The sequence below is a fragment of the Ovis canadensis genome, chromosome 1 (genome assembly GCF_042477335.2).
Source record: "Ovis canadensis isolate MfBH-ARS-UI-01 breed Bighorn chromosome 1, ARS-UI_OviCan_v2, whole genome shotgun sequence".
NCBI lineage: Eukaryota > Metazoa > Chordata > Mammalia > Artiodactyla > Bovidae > Ovis > Ovis canadensis.
The window spans coordinates 202,832,377-202,847,624 of NC_091245.1; the positions used below are offsets into that span (position 1 = coordinate 202,832,377).

The window sequence follows — 15,248 nt, forward strand, 5'->3', positions numbered from 1 at the left end:
CATTTGGCAGATGAAGAATTTGAGGCTCAGAAAGGAGAGCGCATGAAGAGTAAGCGGTGGGCTGGGAGTGGAGACTTTGCCTTCCAGCTTGCGGTCGGTGGTTGCTCACTAGACAGTACCTTTGTGTGCTGGGTGATGAGGTAAAGATAAATTCTGCATCATCGTGCTGTCTTCACGTGCCCTAGCGCGTGGCTTCTCTGACTGTACAACACAGGCTCAGAAAAGAGCTCAGGACCTCAGAACTAGAATTCCTTTCCATTTAAAACAAAAACTTTTAAGGGAGAGGGGGAGGAAACAGAGAGGCATGGCGTGGAACACAGCATGACACGGCAACAGCAGCCTCGTGTCAGAGTGTGGCCCTGAACCTCGGGGGCCTGGCGTCAGGTGTGGACTGGCTGCCTCACTGCTCCCTTTCCGTGCTGAGGACCTGGGGAGGCGCCATGAACTGTGCTCTCCTAGTCACATTCAGTGACCCTGGGCAGGTGTGTGTGTGTGTGTGTGTGTGGGTGTGACATCAGCCACTCCCTGCTGATGTGGACTTCACACAGTGCTATCTCCTGGGCAGGTGTGTGTGTGTGGGTGGGTGTGACATCAGCCAGTCCCTGCTGATGCAGACTTTACACAATGCTATTCCAGGCAAGCAGCTCTGGCCCTTACTTGAGCTCTTTGTTCTTGGTCAGGAAGCTTCTTCTGGTCTTCAGGCTCTGGCTCTAAATGAAAAGACAGTCTAGGATTGTCTCCCAAGCCAATAAGAAACCATGACTCTGGCTTTTCCAGCCTATGCACCTGGCAGATGGGAGACAGCGGTGGGTAATTTCTCTTGCTGGGGGCGTCCTGGGACTAGAATTCAGGCATCCAGACCCCGGAATTCTAATTGCTGGAGGCTGGCCCCTTCTCATCTGTTGTTCCCAGTGTTTTCTGCGTCCAGGAGACCAACATTTTGGCTTTGGGGCTTCCCTGCTCAAGCCTTCTGTTACTGTCACAGTTCAAGAGTGGCTTACAAAAACTCTACTTAACAGTTCCCATGGGGCTTAAAGTTCACACATAATTATAATTCGTAACTGCTAAGGCATAATCTTTCTTTTAAAAATAACTTATTGCCGCGTGTTTAAATAACATTTAATGAATATTCACAATGTTCTAGGATCATTAAAATTTTTTTTTTACTTTTAAATAATTATAGATTCACGGTAAAGAACTGCCTGCAATTTGGAAAACCTGGGTTTAATCCCTGGGTTGGGAAGATTCCCTGGAGAAAGGAATGGCTATCTACTCAGTATTCTTGCCTGGAGAACTCCATGGACAGAGGAGCCTGGTGGGCCACAGTCCATGGGGCCTCAGAGTTGGACATGACTGAGTGACTTTCACTTTCACTTCTAGGATCTTTAAACAAAAATTTAAAAAAATTTTTAAATAATTACAGATTCATAGGAAGTCACAAAAGTCATACGCAGAGGTCCTGTGTGCCGTTCGTCCAGTTCCCCCGGTGGTAAAGTATTGTAACTATAAAGGGTTAGTCTTACAGTTGTGTTGTGACCACATGGACTGTAGCCCACCAGCCTCCTCTGTCCATGGAATTCTCTGGGCAAGAATATTGGAGGGGGTAGCCTTCCCTTCTCCAGGGGATCTTTCTGACTCAGGGGCTGAATCTGGGTCTCCTGAATTGCAGGCAGATTCTTTACCGTCTGAGCCACCAGGCACAATATCAAAGTCAAGACAGTGATTCAGCTGGTGTAACCACAGATCTTATTCATATTTTTCCAATTTTACATGAACTGGTGCATGCACACGTGTGTGTGTGTGTGTGTGTGTGTGGACAGCCCTGTGCAATTTTATCTCCTATATCGATTTATGGCCACCACAATCAAGACACACAACTATGCCATCACCACAAAGCTCCCTCGTGCTACCCCTTGAGTTATCCTCTTTCCCTCTTCAACCCTAATCCCTGACAACTACGAATCTGTTCTCCATCTGTATAAATTCATCATTTTCAGAATGTTTCATAAACGGAACATACTAATAGCAATATAATATAGTGAAATAATAATAATAAATACCATTTGTGGAGCATTCACTATGTGCCAGGGGCATTCACATGTGCTTTTAGTTTTGTGTAAGTATGAATTCACTGATCCTCCCAATACCATTGCAAAGTCTCTATTACTATCCCTACTTTATGGACATGGAGACAGATAATCACCCAATTTTATGCTGCCAGTAATAGGCAGAACTGGAATTAAATACAGATATGGCTCTAGAATTTGAGGTTTTAACTATAATATTACACCATCTCTCAAATTATATTCAATACAAAATTTAAAAGCCTAAATATGGAAAAGCACAATAAAGAAAGGGCAACAGCAGCCTCAGAAAATGTCAAAGGTTTGATACCATTATAGACTGCATTCTCTCAGAACAATGCAATTAAGTTAAAAATCAGTAACAAAATGAGAACTGGAAAAATCCCATTTTTCTGAAAATTTAAAAAAATCAACAAAACCCTAAAACAATTCATGGGTCAGAGAAAAAGAGAAGGAGCTTATTCTAACAAGACGGCCACAGGTTCATGGATAGACTGTCATTGCAGCGAAGGTACAATTGTTTCAAGACCACAAAGGCAACTCTATGCTGCCTCAGACTGAATCTAGAAGAGCAGGGACTGCATTTTGTTCATCCCGATAGCCTCAGAGCTTCACTCTGCATTGACAGGGAGTCAATCCATAACTGTCTATTTATGAATTAAAAAATAGATCTTATGGTGGACAATACCTATAGTCACTTGAATCCATAAGACAAAGCTGGAGGAAGCTGCGCTACCAGAAGCAAAAGCGCACAGAAACACAGACAGAGGTTGGTAGGAACAGTGAAATTAAGGACTGGACATCTGTATTAAGGTTGGTGAGAGCACTTTGCTTCTCATGGTGCCTCTAGACATCAAATCTCATCAGTGACCAGAGCTGGGGAGGTGAGCACTTCTGACGTTTGGAAATAGAAGAATCAAAGTGATCGATCTGAGCTTATCACCAATTTGAGATAAGTATCCAGGTCTCTGTCTCACCATAGAATGGTTTATGCCAAGAGTAGACCCTTCACATTGCCGGAGACTATTTTTTTTTTCAGCTTTTGAGAGTCTATTTTTACACAGAGGCAGTATGGTAATGACGTCACAAGGTACGGTGTGGGCAGCAGCACGTGCGAGGCTCAAGGGGACGCTGCAGCTAAGGGGTTGATGGCAGAGCCAGATGGGGTGCCTGAATGCAGGCTCGGGAATAAGGCTCTGTGTTTCATAAGTCATTATATACCAAACTAGAAATATATCAGTGCTATACAACACTAAAGACCGTTACACTCCCTTTTTAATTTAAACACATTTTATAGTCAAATAAAGTAAAATTTTTTACCAGTAATAACTGGACAAAATAGTGAAGGGCAGGGAGAGGTAGGGAGAAGAGAGTGTAGAACTTTGGCCTATTCTTTAATACATTGTGTACTGCTTGACATTTTATAGAGAGTCTATTGCTTTTAAAAAATCTGGACATAGGGACAAGCTTAAAGGATAAAATGGACATATTGGTAAGCCAGATTGTTTGGGTCCAAATCTTGGAACTGTCACTGATTAACCAAGTGCATGCGTGCAAGCTCAATTGCTACTGTTGTGTCCCACTCTTTGTGAGCCTATGGAGTAAAGCCCACCAGGCTCCTCTGCCCATGGGATTCTCCAAGCAAGGATACTGGAGTGGGTTGCCATGTCCTCCTCCAGGGGATCTTCCTAACCTAGGGATTGAAATTGAGTCTCCTGCATCTCCTGCATTCCAGACCGATTCTTTACAGCTGAGCCACTGGGGAAGCCCATTAACTAAGTGACTGCCAGTAAATAACTTAGACTTTTGATACTTCAGTTTCCTCATATGCAATATGGGGATAATAATTAGATTATCAACTTCATAGAATTCTTGTGTGTTTAAATTAATTAACATATGTAAAGTACTAAGAAAAGCTCATGATGCAAAGTAAGCACTCTGTCACTATTAACTTTTACTATAATTAAGGCTAATCAGGATTTTCCTTCCAACTAGATTTTTTTTTTTTTGGTTCCATATGAATTTTATTTTATTTATTTATTTTTTCTCTTTTTATTCCCAAACATGAACCCCCCTCCCACCTCCCTCCCCATAACATCTTTCTGGGTCATCCCCATGCACCAGCCCCAAGCATGCTGCATCCTGCGTCAGACATAGACTGGCGATTCAATTCACATGATAGTATACATGTTAGAATGTGATTCTCCCAAATCATCCCACCCTCTCCCTCTCCCTCTGAATCCAAAAGTCCGTTATACACATCTGTGTCTCTTTCCCTGTCTTGCATACAGGGTCGTCATTGCCATCTTCCTAAATTCCATATATATGTGTTAGTATACTGTATTGGTGTTTTTCTTTCTGGCTTACTTCACTCTGTATAATCGGCTCCAGTTTCATCCATCTCATCAGAACTGATTCAAATGAATTCTTTTTAACGGCTGAGTAATACTCCATTGTGTATATGTACCACAGCTTTCTTATCCATTCATCTGCTGATGGACATCTAGGTTGTTTCCATGTCCTGGCTATTATAAACAGTGCTGCGATGAACATTGGGGTACATGTGTCTCTTTCCATTCTGGTTTCCTCGGTGTGTATGCCCAGAAGTGGGATTGCTGGGTCATAAGGTAGTTCTATTTGCAATTTTTTAAGGAATCTCCACACTGTTCTCCATAGTGGCTGTACTAGTTTGCATTCCCACCAACAGTGTAGGAGGGTTCCCTTTTCTCCACACCCTCTCCAGCATTTATTGCTTGCAGATTTTTGGATCGCAGCCATTCTGACTGGTGTGAAGTGGTACCTCATTGTGGTTTTGATTTGCATTTCTCTAATAATGAGTGATGTTGAGCATCTTTTCATGTGTTTGTTAGCCATCCGTATGTCTTCTTTGGAGAAATGTCTATTTAGTTCTTTGGCCCATTTTTTGATTGGGTCGTTTATTTTTCTGGAATTGAGCTGCATAAGTTGCTTGTATATTTTTGAGATTAGTTGTTTGTCAGTTGCTTCATTTGCTATTATTTTCTCCCATTCAGAAGGCTGTCTTTTCACCTTGCTTATATTTTCCTTTGTTGTGCAGAAGCTTTTAATTTTAATTAGATCCCATTTGTTTATTTTTGCTTTTATTTCCAGTATTCTGGGAGGTGGATCATAGAGGATCCTGCTGTGATTTATGTCTGAGAGTGTTTTGCCTATATTCTCCTCTAGGAGTTTTATAGTTTCTGATCTTACATTTAGATCTTTAATCCATTTTGAGTTTATTTTTGTGTGCGGTGTTAGAAAGTGATCTAGTTTCATTCTTTTACAAGTGGTTGACCAGTTTTCCCAGCACCACTTGTTAAAGAGATTGTCTTTACTCCATTGTATATTCTTGCCTCCTTTGTCAAAGATAAGGTGTCCATATGTGTGTGGATTTATCTCTGGGCTTTCTATTTTGTTCCATTGATCTATATGTCTGTCTTTGTGCCAGTACCATACTGTCTTGATGACTGTGGCTTTGTAGTAGAGCCTGAAGTCAGGCAAGTTGATTCCTCCAGTTCCATTCTTCTTTCTCAAGATTGCTTTGGCTATTCGAGGTTTTTTGTATTTCCATACAAATCTTGAAATTATTTGTTCTAGTTCTGTGAAAAATGTGGCTGGTAGTTTGATAGGGATTGCATTGAATTTGTAAATTGCTTTGGGTAGTATACTCATTTTCACTATATTGATTCTTCCAATCCATGAACATGGTATATTTCTCCATCTATTAGTGTCCTCTTTGATTTCTTTCATCAGTGTTTTATAGTTTTCTATATATAGGTCTTTAGTTTCTTTAGGTAGATATATTCCTAAGTATTTTATTCTTTTCGTTGCAATGGTGAATGGAATTGTTTCCTTAATTTCTTTTTCTACTTTCTCATTATTCGTGTATAGGAATGCAAGGGATTTCTGTGTGTTGATTTTATATCCTCCAACTAGATTTTAAAGTGAAGAAATAATCTGCTTGTTTTCTTGTTTCATTGTTTCCTTAGCTGTTTCCTGATGTCTCAAGAACTGGTTTGTGACTTCTGCTGTTTCTTACATCATATAAAGTCTCTTGGAAGAATGACTTGGACTCCCATATGGAAACTGAAGCTACCCATGAGTTTGGTGTACTCTGACCAGTTTACATCAATAGGTCCTCTTGGACATTGAAGCCATTCTGGATTGAAGCCCAGAGTTCCCTCAACCTCTTGGACTTAACTGTGCAGAGAGCAATACAGATTAAACAATTATAATGCATTTTGCACCTTTGGCTACTTTATCATCACAGAATTTACTCTCCAGTATAAATTATTTTTCAAACTCTTTTTTTCCCATCCTTACTGGTGTCAGTTCACATTAAAACTTTCCTGTCCTTCTATGCATGATGTGTGCTCAATCATGTCTGATTCTTTGCGACCCCCAAAACTGTAACCCGCCAGGCTCCTCTGTCCATGGGATTTCCCCAGCAAGAATACTGGAGTGAGTTGCCATTTCCTTCTCCAGGGGATCTTCCTCATCCAGGAATCGAATCCACGTCTCCTGAGACTCCTGCTTTGGCATGTGCATTTTTACCATTGAGCCACCTGGGAAGCTTTCCTGTCCTTCTATATTATCTTCTAAAATCTAAATAGGGGACATTTCTCTCTTCTGACATGGCCCACACTGTGTCTGTGGAGTGTGTTTCTTTCTAAATAAATCCACTTCTTACCTATCACTTTGTTTCTCACTGAATTTTTTCTGTGGTGAGACATCAAGAACATGAGCTCCATAAAGTCCTGAGACCACACAGCCTAACACCACACAAAAACAAGCTCAGAATGGATTAAAGACCCGAATGTAAGGCCAAGCACTGTAAAACTCTTAGAAGAAGACAGAGGCAGAGCACTCTGACATAAATCACAGTAAGACTTTTCAATCCACCTCCTAGAGTAATGAAAAAAAAAAATACAAATGGGCCCTAATTAAAACCTTTCACACAGCAAAGGAAATCATAAACAAAATGAAAATACAACCCTCCAGAATAGGACAAACTATTTGCAAATGAAGTAACTAACAAGGGATTAATCTCCAAAATATACAAACAGCTTATGCAGCTCAATTAAAAAAAAAAAGCCCAATCAGAAAATGTTCAAAAGATCTAAATAGACATGTCTCCAAAAACGAAATATGATGGTTAAAAAGTACGACGTCACTAATTATTAGGAAAATGCAAATCAGAACTATAATAAGGTATCACTGCACACCGATTAGAATGGCCATTATCAAAAACTCTACAAACAATAAATGGTGCAGAGGGTGTGCAGAGACGGGAACCCTCCTACACTGTGGGTGGGAATGTAAACTAATACAGTCACCATGGAGAACAATATAGAGGTTCCTCAAAAAACTAAAAATAGAGCTACAATATGATCCAGCAATCCCACTCCTAGGCATATATCTGAAGAAAGCCATAATTTGAAAAGATACATGCACATCAATGTTCTCTCCAGCACAATTTACAATAGCCAAGACATGGAAATAGTCTAGGTGTCCATCGTGGCAGAGGAATGAATAAAGAAGATGTGGTAATATACACAATGAAATACTACTCAGCCTTAAAAAAGAATGAAATCTTGCCATTTGCAGCAACATGGATGGACCTAGAGACTGTCATACTGAGTGAAGTAAGTCATACAGAGACAGAGAAGTATCATGGCATTGCTTATATGCAGAATCTAAAAAATAAAATAGAGTTACAGATGTAAAAAATAACCTTACGAACCCTGTAAGTCTCAATAGTTGGTTCAGATCAGTAATGGCAGTCTTTGGAAATGCTACTGAAAGAGATATTTCTTTCTAAACCTGTTGTCAACTTTATTAGTTACGTTATGTTAATAAGGAAGTATAAGTCTCCCCTCCAAAAAGATCCTGATGTGTTTCATGCTGCGCAGTCTACATATAAGAGACAGAAAATTTAAAAATGACCATTTTTCCCTCTCTGGAAGTTACAGTTGGAATAAAACTGAAGTCAAAGTGAAAAAAAGAAAATAAACTTACAATTAACACTGGGTAAGGCAGGAGAGATAAGTTGGAAGATTTGAGATTGACATATACATATTGCTGCTACTGCTAAGTCACTTCAGTCATATCCAACTCTGTGCGATCCCATAGATGGCAGCCCACCAGGCTCCCCCATCCCTGGGATTCTCCAGGCAAGAACACTGGAATGGGTTGCCATTTCCTTCTCCAATGCATGAAAGTGAAAAGTGAAAGTGAAGTCGCTCAGTCGTGTCCAACCCTCAGCGATCCCGTGGACTGCAGCCTTCCGGGCTCCTCCGTCCATGGGATTTTCCAGGCAAGAGTACTGGAGTGGAGTGCCATTGCCTTCTCCCATATACATACTGCTATGTATAAAATAGACAACTAGTAAGAATCCATGGCGCAGCACAGGGAACTCTACTCAATACTCTGTAATGGCCTAGATGGGAAAAGAATCTAAAAGAGAGTGGATATATGTAAATGTATAACAGATTCACTTTGCTGTACACCTGAAACTAACATAACGTTGTAGATCAGCTCTACTCCAACGAACATTTTTTAAAAAATATGGCCGCCCTGCGGAGTGAAGCTGCCAGTGTGTGATGTGGCCACAGCTACATTAGTGAGCTCTTACACTGTGGCTCCAGGACCAACCCAGTGCTCTTTGCAGACAAGTGAGGTTGTAACTGTGAGGTGTAATTTGGTTGTATCACAAGCATTTCTTCTTGAGAGAAAACAGGACTGTGGTACGGAAGGATGACTTATATTGATCTCTGTTTAGAGTTCTCCCACTCAAATTAAGTATCATTCTAGGCCTAAGGGGATTGCATCATTTGAGTAAAAGCAAGCAGGTAAACCCTGACAATCCTGCCCTCTATCTTTTTGTGTTTCCTTCATTGTCATTTGTTCTGAGAACAATGACACAGTATTTTCAAGAGAGTAACTCCTGGCACATGGCTCTGGGCTGGGTCGTGGGCTCCTCAATTCATTTAGCGCCCAGGACTCCCGGGAACCCCAGCCTGCCTGGCTGGTAACTGACTGCTAAGAGCACCTCCTTTGAGAAGCGAGCCGCCCAGTCCTGAGCCCAGGAATTTCCCTGGCCAAATCATTTCCATTTCTGGGCAAAAGCTGTTTTAATTCAGCATCGTGAGATTTCAGGTAAGAGATGAGGAGCTCAATGAGGAAATCAGATATTTAAAAATAGAGTAGCCCCCGGCCCGTCGCAAAAAAATAAAGGGTCCCCCTAGTGCTCTCAGTCAAGGTCTCTAAGTCACAGTTTTGTCGGTCTTCAGCACACAGCTGGTAGAGGACACGTCCTCCTCTGAGAGGCGTTCCAGTGGTGTTTCCCATGACCTCACCTGAGGTGAACAGCACTCAGGGCAAAGACCACGTCTGGAGTTCAACACTGAAAGCTTTCTTTCTGGCTCCTTTTAGCTCTGCATGCTCTTCACTCTGTGATCCAGTTTCCTGGTTGAAGAACAGAAAGATGACTACCCCCAGAGTACATGTGTGCTAAGTCGCTTCAGTTGTGTCTGACTCTTTGTGACCCACCAGGCTCCGCTGTCCATGGGATTCTCCAGACAAGAATACTGGAGTGGGTTGCCATGCCCTCCTCCAAGGGATCTTCCTGACCCAGGGATCGAACCTGCATCTCTTATGTCTCCTGCATTGACAGGTGGGTTCTTTACCACTAGTTCCACCTGGGAAGCCCAGACTAGAGCTGGAAAAGCCCTTCTATCACAGCCTCCCCTGTGTGGGTGAGGAGACTGCACTCCACTATGGGGAATGACAGAATTCTAAGACCATGTAGACCTTGGGGCAGAGCTGGAGTCAGCTGCCAAGGCACCTTATCTTTTCCCTGCTGAGGCTGCCTCTCTCCAGTGACTGTGCCTTCGTTTGGATTGTGCAAATATGGGGCCAAGTTCCCTGCTAGTCTCAAAAGTACTTAAATTGGGCATCAGGGAGCTGTGGGTACCCTATTGCCTGCCTGTTTCAGCAGCAGCGGAGGCAGCAGTAGCCATCAGCACAGAACGAGCTTGCTCCCCCAGCAGCTGCCTGGGATTAGGAACCGAATACAAGCTCAACAATTCTATGAATTTCTGAATCTGAAATGTTATCACCATGCTTCTCACAGCATGTGAAGTTATATTCTGTCGCACCAACTGGTCTGTGAGCTCCCCAAGCAAGGGAACCACATGTCAGCTCTTTCACAATGTGTCACGTCTCTTATGTGTCAGGAGTGCAATAGTACTGCAATAAAGACCCTGATGCTGAGAAAGACTGAGAGCAGGAGGAGAAGGGGGCAATCAGACGGTTGGATCGCATCACCGATTCAATGGACATGAGTTTGAGCAAACTCTGGGAGACAGTTAAGGACAGGGAAGCCTGGCGTGCTGCAGTTCATGAGGTCACAGAGTCGGGCATGACTTAGTGACCGAACAACAACGAAATGAACATATGGGTTTGGGTTTGGTGGAGCTGAATCTGGCTCATGGATGAGCCACTTGGAGGTGTATAAAGCTCAGCCTCCTGATCTGGGTGAAGTGAGGTGGGGGTGGGGGTAATCCCTGCCTTGGCCAGAGCACGGGTCAAGCAGCTAGTGCTTGGCACATGGTAAGTGATGGTTCCAGCATGTCAGGGGATGTGGGTGCCATAGGCGCTGCATTTCCCAGTCCCTCATTTCTCCGTGGTCCCCTAGGGTGTCCCAGTCTCCATAGCACATGAAGTGGAGAATGCCTGGAAGACCGGTAGGGGTGAAACACAGCCACCGAATCGTCCTTGCCTCCTGGAGCCCTGGGAAGCCTGGGTGAGTGTGGTCCGGGGCTCAGCCCCTACCCTGCTCACTGCCCTCGGATCACTGCCCAGCCCTGCATCCCCAGCCTAGCTCAGGGCCCTGGGACTCCCCTTTGGGACTTCCCTCTTCCCCAGCCCTGGCCTCAGCTGCCATGGCAACAGGTACCAGGGTGACAAAGGAGGTTGCTGGATCCTGTTTCCTTCTGGTCCTGACAAGGAAGCTTTCCAGGCCTCAGAGATTGCACTGCTCTGCACCCACCTGGCTGTTCTGGGTTCTCGCTCAGGCTGAGCTCAAACTCCCAGCCCTGCCAACAGGACCATGTGTACCAGCCTGACCACTTGTGAGTGGAAGAAAGTCTTCTATGAGAAGATGGAGGTGGCCAAGCCAGCCGACAGCTGGGAGCTCATCATAGACCCCAACCTCAAGCCCAACGAGCTGGCCCCTGGCTGGAAGCAATATCTGGAGCAGCATGCCTCAGGCAGGTAAGAGGTGGGGTGTGAAGGGCTGCGGGGAGCCCTGTGGCACAGCCCTGGGGGGCACCTTCCAAGAGGAGGCAGAGATGCGTGGAGCCCCATTCTAGGGTCAACTCAGGTTAGAGCTTAGAGGCCAGAGAAGGAACTGCCAGGTGGGTCGAACCAGCTTTGATTCTAATCCCAACTATACCACTAACTCCCTGAGTGCTCCTCCTAGCAAGCTGTATTCTGTCTCTAGGTCTGTATTTTCCATAGTAAAGAGCTGTGATTCTTCAATGCTCCTGCAATCTCTGACATTTTAAATGTCTTCACATGTTCCTAATTTCTTAAAGATTGGTAGGAACAAAGCGGAGGAGGCCATGTGGTCCACTGGGGAAAGCTCTTTCTGGTCCTAGGTCTGTGCAGTCAACTCAATGAAATCAGATTTGAATACAAAAGCATTTATTGTTCACCTGCTAAGTTCTAGAAACTGGCTTTGGAGCTAACAGCTGTGAATTTGGGCAAATCCTTTTCCCTGTGTAGTTTCTGTTTTCATATTTGCAAAACCAGAGAGTGGGCCTGAGGTAATCAGTCAAATCTCTTCCAGCTCTTTTATCTTTGGGTCTCTGACAAAAAGATCTTTGGGCAGGAGTTCAGTAGGTCCTCAGGGCACAGCATCACATTATGGGATAGGCGCTCCATGTCTTTCATACAGCAAGGGGTCCTTGGGTCAAGAGGACACATTCATCTGAAGTCCACTTGCCTCTCTCTCTTCTAGATCACAGTTGGGGTTGGGGCCAACAGAATGCCCTGCCCAAACTGCCTCAAGCTCCTCTCCAGGGTTGATGTGGGACTCTTCCCTGGGTCCACTGAATTAAGGGCAGATGGTAACTCTAGGCTCCTGAGGTGGCTGTGTTCTGGGGGTGTAAACACACAGAACCTGGACACACAGACTGGGGAGTTCCCACGTGCTTGCTTGCCTGTGGAGTTCCTTGTGGCACTGGGGGTGAGACAGAAGGAGGCAGGCAGTGGGTGGGTAGCTTACTCTTGTACTCCTTCCCCAAACCTGCAAATGTTAGCCTGAACCCGACTGTAGGCAAAAGACAGAGAGGCAGGGGTCGATTGGCTCATTTCAACTTAACCCCCCACAAGACACATCTGATGGGCACGTTATGGGCTGGGCCCCAGCTCTGTCTCTGACTAGCTGTGTGTGTGCAGAGGGCTCTCTTTCCATGAAATGAAAGGCTGACTGAATGATCCGAAGTTTCCCTCCTCCTGGACTTTGAGATATAAGACCTGAGGTCTGGCTTGAGGGAGGGGAAAGATCTCCAGATTGGTTTGATTTTAAAAGGTGCTGAAGGAGGAGACTGACAATGTGAAGCTCTGAGTCGGCAAGTGGAAGGGGTGGAAGGGCTGGAAACTCAGGTGCAGGGGCCCAGCAGGTTGGAGGCTGAGCCCCACAGGCTCGTGGCTCCTCTCGCCTCAGGGCTCAGCTGGTCTTACTCCTGGCTCCCAGCTGGCCTCAGGTGGGGCTGGAGAAGCATCACCCTTGTGCATATTCTGCACAGAGACTTACCCTTACCTATAAGTGCTGGGACTCAGTAACCCTGCTGCCCCGCAGCTCTGGCCTAGCACAGGGAGGCAGGATGGAGGCGGACACTCCCCTCCGGCTCAGGGCCAGTGAGGACGCTCTGGCCTGCCAACCCTGCCTCAGGCTGCACTGGATCCTGTGATGGGCCTGTGCTGCCTGTGGGCCCTAGGGTTTGGGGCCATGCTTGGCTTCATCTCCATTCCACAGCCTGGGCTGCGTGGTGCTTGGCATCACAGTAGTTGCTGTGCAGGACCTGTTGGACTGAATTGAGTTCTTCATCAGAGGTCCTTCAGTGCTATTTACAGGGGTCTTGGAAAGGGTCAACAGTGAGGGCAGATGCAACTCAGTGGACCCAAGACTGCCATACAGCCTCAGGAACAGGGCCCTGGAAGAGCTCTATCTCAGGGGTGGAAGGAATTGCCATTGGTGGTAATGAGTTCTCTGTCACTGAAGGTGTGCAAGCACTGGGGAGAGCTGAGATGAAGCCTAAGCCATATGAGTCCCAGGCCACTTCCCTTGTACTTCCTGAGGCCAAAACCCAAAGGGGCCTGGTTAGACAAAGCAGCCAGTGTATATGTAAATGTGGTGTGTATATGTGTGTGGAGGGCCTGTGAGTACATAAATATGCATGTGTGTATATGTGTGTGGACGGGTATGCAAACCAGGATACACCTTCCCAACCTCTGCTGCAGCCCTGGATTGGGATCTAAGGATGATCTGTCAAGGGACAGGCGAGTGCGCTTTGTGAAGGTGCAAGGACCAAACTCTATAGTCTTCTGCCTGCTGGCCCATCTCACCCATCTGCCTGCCCGTCCTGTGAATTCTCTGTGTTCTGTGTTTGAGACAGCTAGAGGCAAATCTTTGCCCCAGAGCAGACAGGATGCATGAGTGAGATGTGTGGTCATCCTCTTTATCAGAGTCATGAGAGGTCTGAGCAGGAGGATTCTTATTGGACACAATTATCCTGCATTTCACAGATGAGAAATAAGGTCCAGACTGGCAGGAGTGACCCTGGGCAGCATCCAGACCCATGTCAGGCTAAGGGAGGGTACACAGGAGGTAGGCTGGAGAGCAATGCTGGAGGCCAGATGGCTCCAGTGTCTGGCTTATGAGGATGCTGTCCTAGGCCCAGGGGAGTTCTCCAAGAGGAGGCTGGGACTTCGGCTAAGGCACTAATGTACCCAGGGGGCAGTAAACACTCCACCTTGACTTCCAGGCACAGGCACCCAGGGCCCTTCCTTTCCAGGCTCCTCCAGGAGGGCTGTCTGGAAGGGAGGCCCACCTTGTCCATCCCTGTCTCTCTTCCCCGCAGGTTCCACTGCACCTGGTGCTGGCATACCTGGCAGTCAGCCAACGTGGTCATCCTCTTCCACATGTACCTGGATCGCGCCCAGCGGGCGGGCTCGGTGCGCATGCGCGTCTTCAAGCAGCTGTGCTATGAGTGCGGCACGGCGCGGCTGGACGAGTCGAGCATGCTGGAGGAGAACATCGAGAACCTGGTGGACAACCTCATCACCAGCCTGCGCGAGCAGTGCTACGACGAGGACGGCGGCCAGTACCGCATCCACGTGGCCAGCCGCCCGGATAGCGGGCCGCACCGCAGCGAGTTCTGCGAGGCCTGCCAGGAGGGCATCGTGCACTGGAAGCCCAGCGAGAAGCTGCTGGAGGAGGAGGCGACCTTCTCCGGTGCCTCCAAGTCAAGGGCCCAGGAGGGATCTGGCTACAACTTCTTCTCCCTTCGCTGGTGCCTCTTTTGGGCCTCCCTCTGTCTGCTTATTGTATATCTGCAGTTCTCCTTCCGAAGATCGAGCTTCTTTTAGTGCAGCGGGTTGAGGGTGCGGGAGGGCTCGTGGGGGTGAGAGTGGGGATGCAGGGGGTGCAGTTCTGATCCTGCTTCTGCTACAGATTCAGTTTATGACGCTGGACAGCCCAGTTACCTCTCTGGACCTCAGCTTATTACCCTGCAGAATGAAAGTTGCTCCAGGAGGTATTTAATAATCCTTCCATTAAAACTCACAGTGATGGGGGCATGGGGAGAAGGGTCTAAGGTGGATTTAGAACTCTCCAGGTCTGGTGTTAGTACTTAGCTTACAGTGGGCAGCGCCCCCCCCCCCCCCCCCCGCCCACCCCCCAACCTCCATCTTTACCCCTTCTTCTGCTTCATTTTCATATCCCATATCCCCTTAGGACCCCCTTAGGTCCAGTCTTGTCCCTGCCTGATTCTCAAGTTTATCTTCAGTTGCTTCTGAGCATCCCACCATGGCTCCCTTTGGGGCGGACTGCGGCTCCACCCGAGGCATCTTCAGTCA

At 46.2% G+C, this 15,248-nt stretch overlaps 1 protein-coding gene across 1 annotated transcript; it reads left to right on the top strand.

The window, feature by feature from the left end:
- The first annotated feature begins 11,174 nt into the window (after positions 1-11,174).
- Positions 11,175-14,759, top strand: RTP2 (receptor transporter protein 2). Its single transcript, XM_069573004.1, has 2 exons — positions 11,175-11,378; positions 14,252-14,759. The coding sequence occupies exons 1-2, from the start codon at positions 11,215-11,217 to the stop codon at positions 14,757-14,759; spliced, it is 672 nt and encodes a 223-aa protein (XP_069429105.1). The 5' UTR covers positions 11,175-11,214.
- The last annotated feature ends 489 nt before the right edge of the window (positions 14,760-15,248 follow it).